Genomic DNA, 19668 nt, shown 5'->3' on the forward strand with positions numbered 1-19668 from the left:
TCATCGTTCCAGCCCAGTTTCTGCTAAGTAACGCCCTCCTTTCAACTGTCCTCCAAAAAGAAGTCACTTTACAGTCGCTCGTGATATGAACATCCAATCGCCAGAGGCAGCCTCGTTCTGGCCATAATCCAGGGGTATAAAATCTTTGTCCCGGTTAGGCCGTCCCATCTGCGCATTTCGGACGGGAGCGGTGGTGTGCGAGTTGCAGTCGGGTGCTGGGTTCCTTTCATCCTGATTTCTGTTTGACAAGAGTAAAAGAACCAGAGCTCTGTTAATTATCAACTAACGCTTTCTGAGCTGTAACCATGAGGGAAATCGTGCACATTCAAGCTGGCCAGTGCGGAAATCAGATAGGCGCCAAGGTGAGAGACGCAAAAAAATAACCAGAGATGTGTTCTTGATTAAGGAGCATTTGATTGTTAAAACAGGCAGGTTCGTCTGGATATGGTTCTACCAAATGTAATTTGTTTCTCATTGTTCCAAAAAAGTAAATGTTGGGTTTTGGGATTAGTAGCTGCCGTACTTAGTAAAGCATGCTCGCCTGTCGTGCATGTCGATATAAAAATAACATGCATTAAGTTAAGAACGAGAAAGTGCCGGAATAGCTGGTGAACGTGAGGTCTAGTGAGGTAGAAAATAAGACATGTAAAACTAATGCATATTTTTGGCGTTATAATTAATTTGAACAATTTATCTGTTTTTAGGAATAATTTATTTTCAAATAACACGATGCGCGTTCATTCTATTGTACTTATTTCTTTAATATAATTAGTAGACATGCAATTTATTATTGGCGTAGATGTTAATTTTCAAAAGATATGGCAGATATACATTCATCTTTATCCAAATTGAAGAATAGAACCGTTATCTGAACGGAATAAAATGGCCGCTTATTTAAGTACGAATCAGCAATAGGGTTGCAGACTGAGATCGGGAGCTGATTGGAGACTGTTTGATAATGCGGTAAATCCAATACATTTTTTTGGAAATACCCGTCCGCACCCATCTAGGCTTCTATTGCGAGGCGTTTTATTTTTCTCTTTGTACTGCATTCCTGAACCTCGCCAACGTGAAACTAGCGCCATTTTATCGTTTCATTTTTAAATCTTTAATCTCCATTGTTCGCGCCGCTTAGCTTCAATTTCCCTAACGGCTGGGCACGTCGCGCCATTTGCATGCGCTGCAAACTCTTGTGCTTTAGTTGGGCGGCTTTTGAGTTTAACTTCTTAGATCAAGATATTTTATTACCACAGGAAATCGACGAATAGCCATTTGCCGCCTGTGAGAGAGGTGTGCCTTTCATTTTGAATCTCTACCTAGAAAGTAGACAAAATGATAGTATTATTGATTACTAAAATGACGCAAATGTATCGTTGGGTAATATGTACTTTTTCATATCTACGTGAATGATCGATCTATTTATTTTGCTTTCTGAAATGTTACAGGGGTGGTTTCCTGATCGATCCTAGTGCAATTTTTTGTGCACTTGCTGATGGCAATGTTGCACCAAATGCTAGGTTATGTATTGGACGTGGTGATATTGCTTATGTGTACCCACGCTGCAGGAGAGATGGGTGTTGGTTATGAACGGTAGTGGTAGGGGGAGGTGTCTCCATTTTTCAGATGCAGTAACTAGAACACTGTATCGTTGCGCATGCGCCAATACGAAAGGCGGGCAAGGGACTAGTACGGGGGAGGGGAATGAATGCGCATATCTGCCTATAGGGAGGAAATCGATTAGCGATTTTATTTTAGCTCATAGTTACGTTTCCAGCCGGGTTCGTTGACTTTTTAGGTTATGCATACTAAATCAAATAAAACAAAACCTTATTAATAACGTTTTTGTCAAATGTGATACATAGGTTATATCTGGTTATGTCTTTTGTTTGTCTTCAAGGAGAAATTTATGTGCGAAAGTTTTTAATATCAATAAGCTGGCCATCTTTTTTCTGAACTCCGACCAAAGCAGTATACCTGTCTAGGATGGCTCACTCTTAAATACATTATGATTATTTAGAGTTGTTACTCGAGCTAACATGGCTTTGAAGAAACATCAGGCCTTGATGGAAATCTTACAGACTAGACAAATTAAAGCAAGGGGATGGGAACAGACACCCACAGTGCTGCCAACCCTCAAGCTGAGGAACGCATTAGCGACTATAGTGATGTGGCGAAGCAGTGCTATTCAGCACCACTAGGTGGCACCAAAAATTAGATTATCGGGTGAATATTTGTGTTAAAGGCTTTCGTGTTTAATGCATATGCAGTAGTATGTGAGACGCGAGTTGTTTCTGATCAAAAACCCCTCGACGCAATTAAAATGAAATTAAACAAATAATTTTCAATTAGGTTTTCATTAGATAAAGTATTTTGTCAAGATTTTTCAGCTTTTACACACTCTACAGGTAACTGATATAATTTTCTTCATGTATATCCTCCGGAAAATTTAATTTGTCCCATCGTTTTAGGACTGTAAAGCACACTGATTGTCAGATCACACTGGCTGCCACTTTTGTGTGGCTTTGCTGGCGGAAGCTATGTTAGCTGACCTAGTTTCAGAGAAACCTGCTAACTGCTAAGTTAGTGATGCTGGCATGCCTTGGAATTGTAGGCTAGGAGGTTTTGGTATAATAAGAATGGCATGTTATGTGTATGAATGTTTTTCAGAAGTTTAGTTCAGTCTGATACAAGTATTTTTAAAGTGATGTACGGTGTTAAAGAATAGTTCAGTTGTCGTGCAGTATTACAGTAAAGTTAAACATGTTAATTGCATGCATCAAAAAAAGCATATCCATAGCGTGTAGCATTCAAAGTCTATTCTTAAAATTGTAATGAGAGGAGAAAAGGAAAAGCAGACAGTATTTAAGAAATTATTTCTCTGTGACATGGAATCATGTAGTATTGTCATATCCTAATGCATTAGGAGCATCAGTAAACAAGACAGTTAATCAGTCATAAATAAATGGTCATGCAGAACAAACCACCCAATCATGTAGTAAAACCAGAAAGCTTGTTAACGGTTATAAAGTATCTGAATGAATTGTTGCAACAAATTAGCTATTAACTCAATTAAGATTCAGTGGTCTTGTTTGTCAAACTTCATTATTTTATCATGTAGTAGACCCAAACTATGCTTACCCTAAACACAAATGTGAACTGTTTTAGATTTACTATTTTCCTCTTAGTGGGCAAGTTTGTTTTTGCTAAAAAGATCTTAGGCTAACAAGCAAACCAGAAAAAATACAAAATATTAATTCCTTTTCCTGACAGACTGGAGTGAAAGATGAATATTCTAGATCAAAGAAAGACAGATCCCTTGAGTTAAGAAAGGGCTTTAATCAGAATTTTGGTTTTCTTTCCCTAGACAGAGTTTTGCAAATTCTGAGATTATCTATAACACATTTTATACAAAAATAGAAGGTTTACTGTGTTCTTCAAAGGAAAAGCAATGGACATTTATTTTAATGAACTTGAGCAAGCAGCATTGATTACTTGTCAACAATCCACATATTATCAGTCTTATTTTTTCCAAACGCAGTACTGGTTGTTTAAGCCAAACACTAAAGAAGAAAAAGTAGAAGTTGCACAATTCTGCGCAAAAATGTATTTTTGGCATCCTTCAATTACAGTCGGGCAGAATATTTAAATGAAAGCTCAAGTCTTGCTTTGGCATAACTTACAGTGAAGGACAAAATCTGTTAAATGCCTTAGTTATAATGTAAATATCTTATGATGTTACACAGATATGAAAATTTTGAATAAACAGCATATTTATTTTTTCCTTCACTTTGTAATACAATTTAAACATTTTAAAATCATACATTTATATACTTGTGTTCAGTACGTATGCCTGCTTTCAGTTTAATACTGTAGTATCAGGCATGGCATTGCTTTCAGGATATTTCTGTATCAAACTATGTATTGGCTGTTGTAGGGATGATTTGTTGTCTCATTCAAAGGAAGGTAGATGGGTTTTATAATACGTACATTATTTGAGGCACCGCTTCTGGGGAGATGTTTGTGCATGCAGAAACTAAACCAGACTTTAAATGAAGGTCAAATGGCAATTTGGCAAAGAAATTCTTACTGCTGCTGGTCCTAGAAATAGCTGGTAATTCTTAACCCTTTTATAGTGTTTGTACTTTAAGATCTTTTTAGATTTGAAGAGAGTGACTGACAATCATGAGGATGACATTAAAACATAAGGTTAAAGTATGCTTATCTCCATTCATATACATATTATGGCTTCCAATTTTAACTTTCATGTTTAGTAAATTGTGGTATGTAAATCACAAGAAGCAAAATGTCAATGAAAATAAGTATGCATGTTGTTCTGCTTAGGTTAATAACTGATTGGTCTTCTCATGCTTATTCCAAAATCCATTCCCCCCTACCCGCCCCCACAGTTTTGGGAAGTTATCAGTGACGAGCATGGCATTGATCCAACAGGAACCTACCATGGTGATAGTGACCTCCAGTTAGACAGGATCAGCGTTTACTACAATGAAGCCACAGGTAATTAAAGTGTGATCAATGTCACATTTGTGTTCAATTTAATGCACTTTTCAAAGCAGTATATGTATGTGTCTATATCTATCAATATATATTTTTAACACTTTCTCGGTCCAGAATTTCTTGTTGTCATTGTGTCTAATTGCCATCCATTCACCATGAATCTGGGGTGTCTGAATTATAAAGGAGTTCACTAATATTGGTGATCAACAGAATGAAGATGTTTTCCAATCCACAGGGTAGGGCGTATTTCAAGCTACAAGGGTTTCTTCACCTCATTCCTATACATGTCTGGACTGTTACATTTCAACTAAGTATTTAGCATCACATCATGTGATTTTTCAGTCATAATTAATAAGTGGTGATCTGTATGGTATTTCCCCTATAGTAGTAAAGTGTCTTATCCCTATTGTCTGGCCTGTTATCCTCAAAAATGTGGTTGTTGTGTGATTATTTATTTTTATTATAATTTTTAATATAGACTCCCCCAACCATGTTTCAGTTCACTCAAATTTTAACAATGCAGGTTGGGTCTAGGTGAAGTAATGCAATAACACAATAGCTGTATATTGATTTCCTCATTAACAACGGAGCAGTCAGAGTTTAGTTGATACTTGGAGGTAAAGTGAGGCAGAGAAGGAAAGAAACCCATAGCTTTGTTTTTCACTAGGAAAGCAACTTACACACTTGGCTAGGCACTCCCAGCATCATTGTAGAAACATGCTACCTGATGTCATAAAAGCAAAATTAGCTACTGAGAACTGTCAAACTGATGTTTTTAATTTTATTTTTTTTTTTCAATCTACCTTTTTGTGACAGCTATGAGTTAGATACTCGATTGATGTATGGCTCAGCATTTAACACACAGTTTTTAACTTAAATTGTAATTTTTATATTTTCACATTTTTACTGTGCCATCAGCTTAGCGCACTAGTTTTTATGTTTGATCAATGAAATGCCAGAATCAAACAAAATACAATCTAATACTTAACCATTCAGTAATGTTCTATTTTTGCCATCTAAACTGTACAATGAAAAAAAAATAAAGATGACCACAACACAGAGGAAAGTATTAGTTGATTGAGGCAGCAGAGCATAGAAGTATACACAGGGAACAGAGTTTAGAAATGTAGCAGACAAAAGTAATTAGAGGAAGAGGGGCAAAGGAATGACTTTAGTCTTTTTGAGAAAATTTCTTACCTGTACTGCGAATTCTAAGGATTGAGGCTTTCTCCAGGAAAAGCATTAGAAAGCATGCCAAATGGCATGGGCGAAATACACAAGTTGAAATGGATTATCAATATGCCTATATCATGCTGTAAGATCAGCACCAGTTATTGTTGGATCAGAGTAGTCCGTGAATTAATTTAAAAGTTTGTCATGTTTGAATTGTGCACCTTTAAGTTTGCTGCTTGTGGTAATTTTATATTGTTTCAAGTACAGATTTACAAAATTTCAATTTTTCAAACTATCCTCACATTTTGCATGTTCTCTGATCCAGTATAAATTAAGCCTTTGGAGGAGGACAAACAAACTGATTGCATTCACTACACTTTTGGCACACAGACTTATTTTGCTAAACTGGAAGAATCCAATCTCTTCTTTTAAGTCAGTGGGAAACTGATGTTTTATACTATTTGAAATTGGAAAAAATCAAATACTCAGGATCTGTACAGATTTTTTTAAAAATATGGCAGGATCTAATTAGTAATTTAGAATAAGCTCTTAAAGCACAGAGGAAGCAATTTCTGTATTTTTCTTCTCCATTCATCTCTATTGGCTTATCAAACTTATCAATTTAGGTATGTTTACAAGCCTTAAGTTTTACTCCGTTGGCCATGCTCTTTCTCTCAGGGGTGAGGGTCGACTTGTTCTCAATCCTACTTTGTGTAAAAGTTGATTGATTTGTATGGAATGATTGCAATAAAATTAATAAAATTTCAAAAAAAATTAAGCCTTGTAGTTATATTCATTAGGAATGAAACTATGTAGTGTAGAATTGCAAGCAGAAAAATTAAACAAACTGAAGTGAATTTTTTACGTTTTGGTTTTGTAAACAATGGGAACATTGACAGAATGCATAAAATAAAATTTTGTGAACCTGTAAGTTAGTGCAACATCTTCACAATTCACATCTAAAATCTTTTCTTTCAGTGATTTTTTTTTTTTGTATTGAATACTAAAATTGGTATGAGTAAATCACACTAAAGAAGATATACTCTTGGTCAAACATAATGCTGATCCAGTCATACTAGCCAGGTTGTCATGGAAGAACCTGAACCTTGTATCTATTTATCTAAAATACAGCATATTATAACAGCCCTCTGAATGGCTGATAACATCAACAGTAAATATACAAAAGTCGTACAATATGCCATTTTTCAAAAGGGGCTCTTGAATGTACAGTATATGGAAATCTCTTATATTGCTAAAAAGCTTAAAATGCATGATTTTATATGAAATTTAAATTGCCTTTATGTATGAAGACAGAGAAATGAAGTTGATCATAAACCTTTTGCCAGGAAAATAGTGACAGTGACTTCAATACCAATCTAGGGTCTGTGATGTGGCACGTGGCACACAGTGTTGCATGTCTTTAAAACAGATATACTATTTTAACATAAATGGAAGCATCTTAACACATATAACCAATCTGTGAAAATAAAGCCAGGGCAAATACAGTGTTATTTTTTTGGCTGCTCCTTATATGTGAATCTATAAAGCAATCCATTTATGGAGTATAAGGGCTACACTTCATAGCAGAAAATTCTCTGCAGTGACTGGGCACTGCATATTCTACACTATTTCATGACAACTGAATTGTCTTGATAAAACCAACCAATCTTTTATTCAAACATGAGGATGTGGTGAACATGGTGACTGTTTTGGCTCAGTCAGATGGGGATAAGTAACATTCATTAAGTTTTTGTGGGGCACTGATTGGATGCGGTTTTTTACAGTGTGACAGATGTACTTCACTACCAAACCTCCCCTTTTTGTTATTTGTATTCTTAAATTTAGTTGATAGTTTAAATGTACATTCTTCTACTACTACTATTTTCTACCAATAAAAATCACTGTAGTTGTAAATTGTATGTTACAGAGCAAAAACGGCTTGGGCTTTACTTTTTTAAAATTATTTTATTACAGGTGGCAAATATGTACCTAGGGCAATTTTGGTTGATCTTGAGCCGGGAACAATGGACTCTGTGCGCTCTGGACCATTTGGACAAATCTTCAGACCAGATAACTTTGTATTTGGTAAGATTTCAGTGTGGTAATTTAATTTGAGTCAACTTATATTTGCAAAGTGGTCTTCCAAGAATGCTATACACTGTTAACACACATCCATCCATACACTGTAAATCCTGCGCAATTCAGTTACATGAGCCCATACCCCAGACAAAATCATATAGACAAGTCTGGCTTCAAATGTGAGATTTATTACAACCCAAATATCTTTAACAGGATTCTTTTCCAAGGTTGCATAAGCACTGTTACAATATAAATAATTCTCTTCATTTCTTCATTCTTTCCTCCACTAATCCCATGCAAGCTTTGTCCTCTACAATATGACTCCATCTCCTACCCAGGAGTACTTCAGTGCTTCACCTTATCCTGCTGTAAGCACGTCCAGGTTAGTTGGGGAAAAGTAAGGACCACAAACCCTGCCAGCTTATCCTGGCAGCCTCCATGTAACGAAACAGGGCTGCCCCATGGGACTATAGGTCCCAGCATGTCCTGTAAGTGTCTATGTAGGAATCCTAACCCAGGGATGCTGCCATCAAGCATATTTTGGAAGTAAATAGTCCAAGCTTAAACTCCCCAGATTCTACCGCTGAGTTGGCCAACAGGCCAGGTAAGAACCTTGAACCTATCCGGCAATGACACCAGGATAACCAGTTGTCTTGCAGGGAACATCCTGCTTTTTTCATCCCCTGGCCTCTAGGCCAGGCAGTGGACTAAAACTTGTCTTTATAGGGAAACCAGTTCATGTGTGCTGTCTGTTACATTACAAGGAATTGGGCCCTGCCCTGGCAGCGTCAGATGCAAGGCATGGGGTGCATTCAAATTTCACACACACAGCCACATTTACTAACAACACAACTGTAATACACATTGCCCAGTCACCTAACCGGGTATTGCTTTGGGATGGGGATAATATCTTTAGTACTTGGAGGAAAACAAACACAGACAAAGGGAGTATTGGCAAATTCCACACAGAGTCCCTGGGATGGGACTCGGGCAGAATATCCTGGAACTGTGAGGCCATTGATCTAACTACTGTGCCATGCTTTTAACATGTGCTGCCATAGATAAAATAAAGTCAAAAAGCCTAATGGAACCCAAATGCCATGCAGTATTTTTTCTAGTTTTTATTGCAGAATTGTTTTTACAGTGTGTCAAATATCTTGAATGTATTTTTTCCCCTTCCTTTACTTTCCAGCAGCATTGTTTTCTGTACTGTATTTAATTTTTATAGTTTAATAGACCCAGCATGAAGATTAAGCCAGGTCACTTCAAAATTTGCTTGTTGACTTATGTTAGTCTTTCTAGGCTTGAATTACCAGTGTAAGTGTAAGTTTAATTAAAATAATTAATTATGGTTTATCACAAACATACTGTATATATACCCTTTTTCAAAGATCCTGTTTGTCTCCGAATACATGTTTTAAATTGTTGTATATCTACTGTGTTTTCTGCAGTAATATTGGTTCCACCATTGTTTTTAGAAAACTTGTACATATTTCCTGCTTAAGCTGTCCAAATCGGGGACCGATGGTGCAGGTATCAATGAACTATCAAAAATGTAGCACTGTTAGAGGTTGCCACAGGAAGAAAATGTTTTGAGCATAAACCACTACACTAACCAGAATATGAATGAACATGTTTTGCTGTTCACCCACATCTAAAACATGTTGGGATATGTGGGGCTGCAGTCTTATGGGTGGAGTTACTTCATTTGAAAAAGACAATGAAGAAACTGTATGTGTGCGTTTTCTACTTTGTGTAAAAGAAGCCAACAGATGCTCACCCTCAACCTAGAAAGGTTACTTGGCTGTAATGCCCATAGGGTATGTGGGGAGGCTTTATTGTAATGGTTTCAAATGGTTTAGTTTAATGATTAAAAAAAAAAAAGTACATACCACTAACTGGGTGGAAAACCACTGGGCCAATATACTACTTTGGAAGTAATGGTATACTTCATACAGTGATTACTTGTTGTTTCATTATCCTCACTGAGGTATAAACCTAAGTAATTAAAAGTATCTGCATACATTACATGTGTCCACTTGCATAAGTTCCTTAGGTTTGTTGGCTGGTGTAGATTTTTGTACTATTACGCCATCTGAGCTTGATAAGGAAGTTTAATGTTAACCCCATTCTGTCTGCATGTTTACCATGGAGTTGTCTCAAGCAGGAACTTCTAACGCGTCATAATGGTTGCTCCAGAAAAGGTTACTGGTCATGTCATGCATAATATGGATAGGCAGATTGTACCCAGATAGTTCTTTGTTGATCCCTGAAGGGGAAATTCACTTGATTCTTTTAAGAGTATAAAAACAGTGCCAAGCATAGCATAACTGATACATAATTAAAACTGTACACTCTATTTTGACTATTTTTTTTCCCCTTTTTTTCCCCCCCTTAAGGTCAAAGTGGAGCAGGAAACAACTGGGCCAAGGGTCACTACACAGAGGGTGCTGAGCTTGTGGATTCTGTTCTAGATGTGGTGAGGAAGGAGGCAGAAAGCTGTGACTGCCTCCAGGGCTTTCAGCTTACTCATTCTCTAGGAGGTGGCACAGGCTCTGGCATGGGTACCCTTCTTATCAGCAAAATAAGAGAGGAGTACCCTGACAGGATCATGAATACCTTCAGTGTAGTGCCCTCTCCAAAAGTATCAGACACTGTAGTAGAACCTTATAATGCCACCCTATCTGTACATCAGCTTGTGGAAAACACAGATGAAACCTACTGTATTGATAATGAAGCTCTCTATGATATCTGTTTCCGTACTCTCAAGCTGACGACTCCCACTTATGGAGACCTCAACCATCTTGTCTCTGCTACAATGAGTGGTGTTACCACTTGTTTGCGCTTTCCTGGTCAACTTAATGCTGATCTACGTAAATTAGCAGTAAACATGGTCCCTTTCCCCCGATTACACTTCTTCATGCCTGGCTTTGCACCCCTTACTAGCCGAGGCAGCCAGCAATATCGTGCTCTGACTGTGCCTGAGCTTACCCAGCAAGTGTTCGATGCTAAAAACATGATGGCAGCCTGTGATCCACGCCATGGTCGCTACCTCACTGTGGCAGCAGTTTTCCGTGGTAGAATGTCCATGAAGGAAGTTGATGAACAGATGCTCAATGTTCAGAACAAGAACAGCAGCTACTTCGTAGAATGGATTCCTAACAACGTGAAGACTGCAGTATGTGACATTCCACCCAGAGGGCTTAAGATGGCAGTCACATTCATTGGCAACAGCACAGCTATCCAGGAGCTTTTCAAGCGTATCTCAGAGCAGTTCACTGCCATGTTCAGGCGCAAAGCTTTCCTTCACTGGTATACTGGAGAGGGGATGGATGAGATGGAGTTCACTGAAGCAGAGAGCAATATGAATGACCTGGTGTCTGAATACCAGCAGTATCAGGATGCTACTGCTGAAGAAGAAGGAGAATTTGAGGAAGAAGCTGAAGAGGATGCTTAAAATTTGAGCCCTAAAGAAAAAGTTGGGAAGAATAGAGGGCAGGGTAGAGTTGTTTAAAGGCTGATCTTAATTCTGTCACTGAGCTTTTTACCATTCAGTATTGGGGTAATCGTTTCACTTTGAACAGCTTCATTTTTAGAAACAGGCATCAGTTAGGTTACTTCATCAAATTACACATGTTGGACGTTTTATGTGTTTGCTTGTACTCCAAATCTGGTTTGTGAATGCGTCTCGCATTATGAAATTGGATTCAGAAGGTGGGTAGTAGGTTGGATCCAAACAGATGAACATTTAAGTCCTGAGAAAAGGGGTGTGATTTTGGCTAGCGCTGAGAAACGTTTGGTCCTGATCATCAGAAATAGAGGTTAGTGGAATAAAGTGAAGGATCTTTCAGTAAGCAGCAGGTTGGATTTTAAAAGTAGGCATGAAAAGCTGACCGAAATTTGTAATATTGCAATATTTGTCAGGTATAAATTTGGGAAGATCATTGTTGACATAGTGCAGACAGAGTGAATTATGAAAAATATTAAACATTTACCTAAACTCTAAAACTGGCAAACTAAAATACATGCCTTAATGATAATTTTAAAAATCTAATAAAGGAACTCTTTACTGAATGAGAAAAGCTCAGTATGTTTTTTGTTTTTGCACTGTCTTAATCTTATCCTTTTACTGTCTCCTCTTAAAAACACTTAATTTGTTTTTGTTTGTTTTTTCCACTTTTTTCCATGTAATTTTTTTTTTCATATTGAAAAGTATGAAGCCTCTGGACAATAAAGGAATTTGTAAATAATTTCTTGTTCTTTGCATATTTTATTTTTTATGGAAACTGCATGGTAGTGTTTTTTGAAGTCATATTGTTAATCATATTTGTGAGGTGTGGTGTATGGGTTTTTTTTTTTGTTTTTTTTTCCCCCTCCTTTCTTTTGGGGAAAATCTGCTACAAAGACCTGCACTTCATTGTTGATCCAGGTGATGTAGTAGACTTCATAATTCCCAAATCTGGATAGCCGATCATCCCAATATGTGGGTGTGTTTGTGTGTGCCAAAATATAAACTGGTATCTTAGCCAGGGTTGGCCCTTGTGGTCAGTATTGGGAGCCTGAACTCGTAACGGTCAAGACACTGAACCAAATTAAGTAGTTTTGTGATTGCCTAATATTGTAGTGACATTATTTGACCAATTTTCTTTATTTTTTCCAAAAGCATCAGAAATACAAAGTATGAATATGGTTGTGTTTGTTACTTCTTTCAAAGAAGTGTCCATCTTTGGAAGTCTATTGTGCCAAGAACCAAAATATCCTTAACAGTAGTTGGCTGTAATTAGGTTAACTAAATTCAAATTAGTGCCTAATTGATCGTGTTCTAGAGTAGAACAGTGATGCTTAACTAATCTTTTAATATTAAAGTCTAAATAGAAGTAAAAGTTTCTTTCTGTATTACTATTGAGGTGAAGCAAATCTCACTTTTTTTCCTTCTTGAATTTTGTTTCACAAAGAAACTTAAGGAAATGTATAGTATGCCAAGTCTAAATTGAGTGTTAAGTTGTAGGTTTGATGTTTAATTTGTATATTGGCTTGAGTACATTGTTTTTATTATTAATATTAAAATAGGATAATCAGGTCATTTTTTAATGAAAAATGTGAAATTGAAATAGTAGCTTTCAACTCCTTTCTCTTATTGTAATGCATATTTAATTTTAGGTTGCATAATAACAGACATGATAGGTATTTGTACAGTGCCTACATTAGCTAAATAAATAAATTTGCATTTGATTAAAACACTAACCAGCATTTTAAAATGTTTTGGAGGTTAATTTTTAATTTTAAAATGCATGATGTTACATTTTCATAATGCTTCAAAAAACTCTTAAGAATACAGGTCTGAAATGACATAACCACATTTTTGATCTTACTCGGTCCATATTCTTAAAGCAGCCTCTGTGTGAAATGTAAAATTAGTGAATAGTTGTGGTTTTTAATCCCCTTTTTCTTTTCGGCTCGCTCTTTCGGGGTTGCCACAGCGGATAATCTTTTTCCATATCTTCCTGTCCTCTGCATCTTGCTCTGTTACACTGATCACTTGAAAGTCCTCTCTCACCACTTTCATAAACCTTCTCTTAGGCCTGCTTTTTTCTCTTGCCTGGCAGCTCTATCCTTAGCATCTCTCCTCTGCACATGTCCAAACCAACGCAATCTCACCTCTCGGACTTTGCCTCCAAATTATCCAACCCTCAAATGTACTTATTCCTAATCCTACCTACCCTCGTCACACCCAATGCAAATCTTAGCATCTCTAAAACTCTGCCACCTCCAGCCCGGTTTCTGTGTTTTTTTTTTTGTTTGTTTGTTTGTTTGTTTTCCCCTTTGGTCAGTGCCACCTTTTCCAGTCCATATAACACAGCTGGCATCACTACCATCCTGTAGACCCTCCTTCCCTTTCACATTTGCTGATATCCATCTGCCACAAATTACTCCTGACACTCTTCTCCACCCATTCCACCCTGCCTGAACTCTTTTTTTTCACCTCTCTTCCACAATCCATGTTTACTCGGTACTGTTGATCCCAAGTGTTTAAACTCCTCATTCATCACCATCTGTACTCCCTGCATTCTCACCATTCCACTGACCTCCCTCTCATTCACAACCATGTATTCTGTCTTGTTCCTACTGACCTTCATTCTTCTCTCCTCTAGAACATATCACCACCTCTCCAGGGTCTCATCAACCTGCTCCTTACTGTCACTACAGATTACAATGTCCTTACTAAACATTGTAGTTCACCAGGCGCCGATCCTAATTTAATTCCACCTCTACACTGAATAAGTCTGTTACTCCTACTGCAGACCTGGCCACTATCACACTTCCTTTGTACATATCCTCTACAACTTGTACATACTTCTCTGCCACTCCTGACTTCTTCATACAATAGCACAGCTCCTCTCGAGGTACCATGTCATATGATTTCTCCAGGTCAACAAAGATGCAGTGCAACTCCTTCTGGCCTTCTCTATACTTCATCAACAAACATTGCATCTGTGGTGCTCTTGTGGTTTTTAATAAAAAGGTATAGCTTTTTATTTAGTTAAATGTTACTAATATACATCAAGCACCTGCGCTATGCATTTCATGTTAATAGATGTACCACATGGTTGAATGAGACGGAGTTAGATTTCATGTATGTTCATTTTATAAGTGAAACTTGCACGTTCTACCGACTGTGTTGTGGGCTTGGACCACAAAAGTACCCTTATTTTGACAACATTAAATTACCCCACTGTGGATGTAGGTGCAGGTGTGTCTAGCAATGGAGGGAAGTAATTTCTAGGGTTTCACAACCTTTAAACTAACTAGGAGTTTTTGATAGTTGGCTATTATAAGCTGAATGTAGCAGGAGGTTGACAGATGGATTGGTGCGGCATCCGCAGTAATGCGGGCACTGCAACAGTCCGTCGTGGTGAAGAGAGAGCTGAGCCAAAAGGTGAGGCTGTCAATTTGCAAGTCGATCTACGTTCCTACCCTCCCCTATGCCCATGAGCTTTCGGTAGTGACCAAAAAAGCAAGATCGTGGATACAAACGGCCAAAATTAGTTTTCTCCGCAGGGTGGCTGGACTTTCCCTTAGAGAGGGGGTGAGGAGTTCAGTTTTCCGGGAGAAACTCTGAGTAGAGTCGCTGCTCCTTTGCATTGAGAAGAGTCAGTTGAGGTGGTTCGGGCATCTGGTCAGGATTCCCCCTGGACGCCTCCCTGGGGGAGTGTTCCAGGCATGCCTCATTGGTTAAAGGCCACGGGACAGACCCAGGACATGCTGGAGGAATATCTCCCAGCTGGCCTGGGAATGCCTCGGGGACCTCCCAGAGGAGGTGGCCTGGGAGAGGGAGATCTGGGATTCCCTGCTTAGGCTGCTGCCCCCGTGACCCGACCTCGGATAAGTGGTGGATAATGGATGGATGGAGTTGGCTATTATACTTTGTCCTCCATCCTGTAATTAGTCTATTTCTCTAAAAATGCACAGATTTGAATGCATATGTGTCCATGTTGATTTACTCAGAAAGGATGCCACATCGTTTAATGGAAATGAAAATGATCAACCTACAGAACCCTGAATTCAAAGACGCCCCAAAAATCAAAGTGAAAAAATTATGTGGCAGGCTAGTCCATTTTGCCATAATTTAATTGCAGCAACTCAAAATTGTACGCAGCACTTTGTATGGCCCCTGTGTTCTTGTATACATGCCTGACAACATCGGTGCATGCTCCTAATGAGACGACAAATGGTGTTGTGGGAGATCTCCTCCCAGATCTCGACCAGGGCATCACTGAGCTCCTGGACAGTCTGAGGTGCAACCTGGTGGCATTGGATGGACCAAAACATAATGTCCCAGAGGTGTTCTATTGGATTTAGTTCAGGAAAGTGTGGTGGCCAGTCAATGGTATCAATTCCTTCATCCTCCAGGAACTGCCTGCATACTCTCACCACATGAGGCCAGGAATTGTCGTGCACCAGGAGCCACTGCACCAGCATAGGGTCTGACAATGGGTCCAAGGATTTCATCCTGATACCTAATGGCAGCCAAGGTGCCTTTGTCAAGCCTTTAGCGGTCTGTGTGACCCTCCATGGATATGCCTCCCCAGACAATCATTAACCCACCACCAAAGTGCTCATGCTGAATGATGTTACAGGCAGCATAATGTTCTCCATGGCTTCTCCAGACCCTTTCACTTCTGTCACGTGCTCAGGGTGAACCTGCTCTCATCTGTAAAAAGCACAGGGCACCAGTGGTGCATCTGCCAATTCTGGTATTCTATGGCGAATGCCAATCGAGCTGCATGCTGCTGGGCAGAGTGAGCTCAGGGCCCATTAGAGGACATGGGGCCCTTGGGTCACCCTCATGAAGTCTTTCTGGTTGTTTGGTCAGAGACATTAACATCAGTGACCTGTTGGAGGTCATTTTGTAGGGCTCTGACAGTGCTCATCCTGTTCTGCTTTTCCCAAAGGAGCAGATACCGGTCCTGCTAATCGGTTAAGAACCTTCTATGGCCCTGTCTAGCTCTTCTACAGTAACTGCTTGTCTCCTGGAATCTACTCCATGCCCTTGAGACTGTCCTAGAAGACACAGCAAACCTTCTGGCAATGGTACATATTGATGTGCCATTCTGGAGAAGTTGGACTACCTGTGCAACTTCTGTAGGGTCCAGGTATCCCCTCATGGTACCAGTAGTGACACTGACTGTAGCCAAATATGAAACTAGTGAAAAACAGTCAGAAAAGATGAGGAGGGAAAAATGTCAGTGGCCTCCACCTGTTAAACTATTCCTGTTTTGGGGGTCCATCTCATTGTTGCCCCTCTACTGCACCTGTTGTTAAATTCATTAACACCAAAGCAGCTGAAACTGATTAACAACCTCCTCTGCTACTTAACTGACCAGATCAGTATCCCAGAAATTTTGTTGACTTGATGCTATACTCTCATTAAAAAGTGTTCCTTTAATTTTTTGAGCAGTATATATATTAATTAAAAATAGCAGAGGCCCTAGCATTGACCCCTGTGGAACACCATTCTTAACATCGGCCAGTTCTGATGAGGTTCCTCGCACCATCACCCTCTGCTTCCTGTGTTTTAGCCAATTCTGCACCCATCTAAAAACATCACCCTGAACTCCTACTTCTTTTAACTTGATGCCCAACCTCTCATGTGGCACCTTATCAAATGCTTTCTGAAAGTCCAGATAAATAATATCATAAGCTCGACTTTGATCATATGCTTTTGTTGAAACCTCATAGAATTCCAGCATGTTTGTAAAACACGACCTCCCTCTTCTGAACCCATGCTGACTGTTCAGAATAACTCCTGTCCTTGCCATGTGTTGCTCAATCTTATCCTTAATAATTCCTTCCATTAATTTTCCGCCGATGCATGTTAAGCTTACTGGCCTATAGTTGCTTGGATCTGCCCTGTCACCCTTTTTATGTAATGGGATGATATTTGCCATTTTCCAGTCCCAAGGAATCTCTCCAGTGCTCAGTGACTTCCTAAAAATATGTGTCAAGGGTTTATATTAAGAAATATATTATATTAAGTAATATTACCTTAAGAACACAAGGTTAAATAGTATCTGGTCCTGGTGATTTGTTTGATTTCATCTTATTTAATCTGAGCAGCACTTCTCCCTCTACAATTTCCAAATCCCTCAGTACCTCCCTAGTAGTCTCATTTACCGCTGGCAGGTTATCCACTTGCTCACTTGTAAACACCTCAGAAAAATGTAAGTTTAGGGCATCTGCTATTTCATTGTCTGTATCTTTTAATTCCCCTTTACTATTCCTGATGAACTTGACCTCCTCCTTGACTGTTCTTTTACTACTAAAATACTGAAAGAATGTCTTGGGGTCTTCTTTCGCCTTATCTGCTATATTCCTCTCCAACTGTCTTTTAGCCTCTCTGATATCCTTCTTAATGGTTGCCCTCATGTTCTCATACGCTCTGCGATTCACTTTGCAGTCATTAGTCTTAGATGCCTTATAAAGCAGTTTTTTCCTTTGCAACTTCTTTTTTAAATTTTTATTAATCCACTGTGGAGTTTTTTTTAATTTCCTATTAATTCCAAATTTAGGTATGTATCTGTCCTGCATTACATGTAAAACATTTTTAAACCTGTTGCACTGCTCCTCGACTGTCTCCACATTTAAAAGCTTATTCCAGTCTATCCTACTTAGACTTTGTCGCATCTGCTCAAAATTAGCCCTACTAAAGTTCAACTTAACAATTTTAGTCTTTGCATCTGTACTCTTACAAAATACTGAGAATTGTATTACATTATGGTCACTTGACCCTAGTGGTTCAATCACCTCTACACCCTCAATTCTATCCTGAAACCACTAAATCCAGACAGGCTTCACCCCATGTCGGTGCTTTAACATGCTGTGTTAAAAAACAGTCGCTGATTACTTCTAAAAACTAAAGTCCCCCATGACTATAATATCTCCCTGTAAACTTGCCTTTTTGATATTACTAAAAAGATGTGTGTTGAAATTAGTGTCTGAATTGGGTGGTCTATAACACACTTCTAAAATAAGACCTGTTTCCCTAATATTTTCCAGACAAAGCTACATGTCCTCACTAAGATGGGGCTGATCATCCAACTGAAGAGGTCTTACATTTAAACCCTGTTTGGCATAAACAGCAACCCCACCTCCTTTTCTGTTTTGTCTATCCTTCCTAAGAAAATGTGTATCCCTCTATGTTACACTCATCCCCATCTTTGTTATTTAGCCAGGTTTCCGTTATTGCTATAATATCATAATTATGCTCTGCTACATACAACTCCAACTTACCTTATTTTTGATACTTTGTTACTCCTTCTACATTTAAATGTTTGCTTAGAATTTACATTACTGTGCGTTTTTATTTCTACACCATTGTTTGTTCTTCCATGTATAGATCTAAACTTGGCCTGTCCTAAACTCCCTACCCCCACCCCCATTTCCTAGTTTAAACAATCCTCGACTAGCCTACACATACGCCTTCCCAATACATTGCTGCCCCATCAGTTCAGATGTAAACCGTCATGGCGGAACAGGTCCCATCTGTTCCAAAAGGAGTCCCAATGCCCCATAAACCTATACCCTTCTATCCTGCACCAAGATTTGAGCCACATGTTAAGCCTTCTAATCTCCTCAATCTTACCTGGACTGGCGCGTGGCACAGGCAGAACTTCGGAGAAGACTACCTTGTCAGTTCTGCTCCTCAGCTTGGCACCTAACTCTTTGAATTTGGATCGCAGAACTTACAGACTACCCTTATGTATGTCATTTGTTCCAACATGGACAATGACAACTGGATCCACCCTTGCTCTGGCCAAAAGCCTATCCACCCTTCCAGGGAGGTCTCCCACCTGTGCTCCCGGAAGGCAACACACCTGTGCTTTAATCCCCCTAATGATTGAGTCCCCAACTATCAGTACCTCTCTCTTTTTGGGAACTGGTTTTGCGGTGGCCTGTTGGGGCTCCTCAACCCTGCCTACCACCTCAGAATTATCAGAGTCACCGTCCAGCTCCGCCAGGACATGATAACGGTTAGACACTTCTAATTCTGGGGTTGATGCCCCCGGACAGTGTGCACCCTTTACCTTACGCCTTGCGACCGTGACCCACCTATTCCTACCTGTCTGGTCTGGAATCTCCTCCCGCGCCACCTTAGGGGTGCACACTATCTCTCTAAAGGACACCTGGGCCAAGTCCGCCAATTCTCTATTACAACGCAGGTCAGCCAACTCCTCCTCCAGTTCAGCGACCCTGAGCTCGAGGTGCTGGATCAGCTGGCATCTCCTGCAGATGTAGCCCTTATAGACAACTGGCTCTTCCAAATCATCATCTAAAAAGTAACATCCAACCAGACTTGCATTGCACTGGCATCATTATTAAAATTTGATTTGGGATTACTAA

The 19668-nt window shown here is 39.2% G+C and overlaps 1 protein-coding gene across 1 annotated transcript; it reads left to right on the plus strand.

The window, feature by feature from the left end:
• The first annotated feature begins 160 nt into the window (after nt 1-160).
• On the plus strand, nt 161-11915 carry LOC120539667 (tubulin beta chain). The gene is made up of 4 exons (XM_039769990.1): nt 161-362; nt 4407-4515; nt 7663-7773; nt 10167-11915. The coding sequence occupies exons 1-4, from the start codon at nt 306-308 to the stop codon at nt 11222-11224; spliced, it is 1335 nt and encodes a 444-aa protein (XP_039625924.1). The 5' UTR covers nt 161-305; the 3' UTR covers nt 11225-11915.
• The last annotated feature ends 7753 nt before the right edge of the window (nt 11916-19668 follow it).

This window comes from Polypterus senegalus, chromosome 11, assembly GCF_016835505.1.
Source record: "Polypterus senegalus isolate Bchr_013 chromosome 11, ASM1683550v1, whole genome shotgun sequence".
In the NCBI taxonomy this organism is placed as follows: Eukaryota; Metazoa; Chordata; class Cladistia; order Polypteriformes; family Polypteridae; genus Polypterus; species Polypterus senegalus.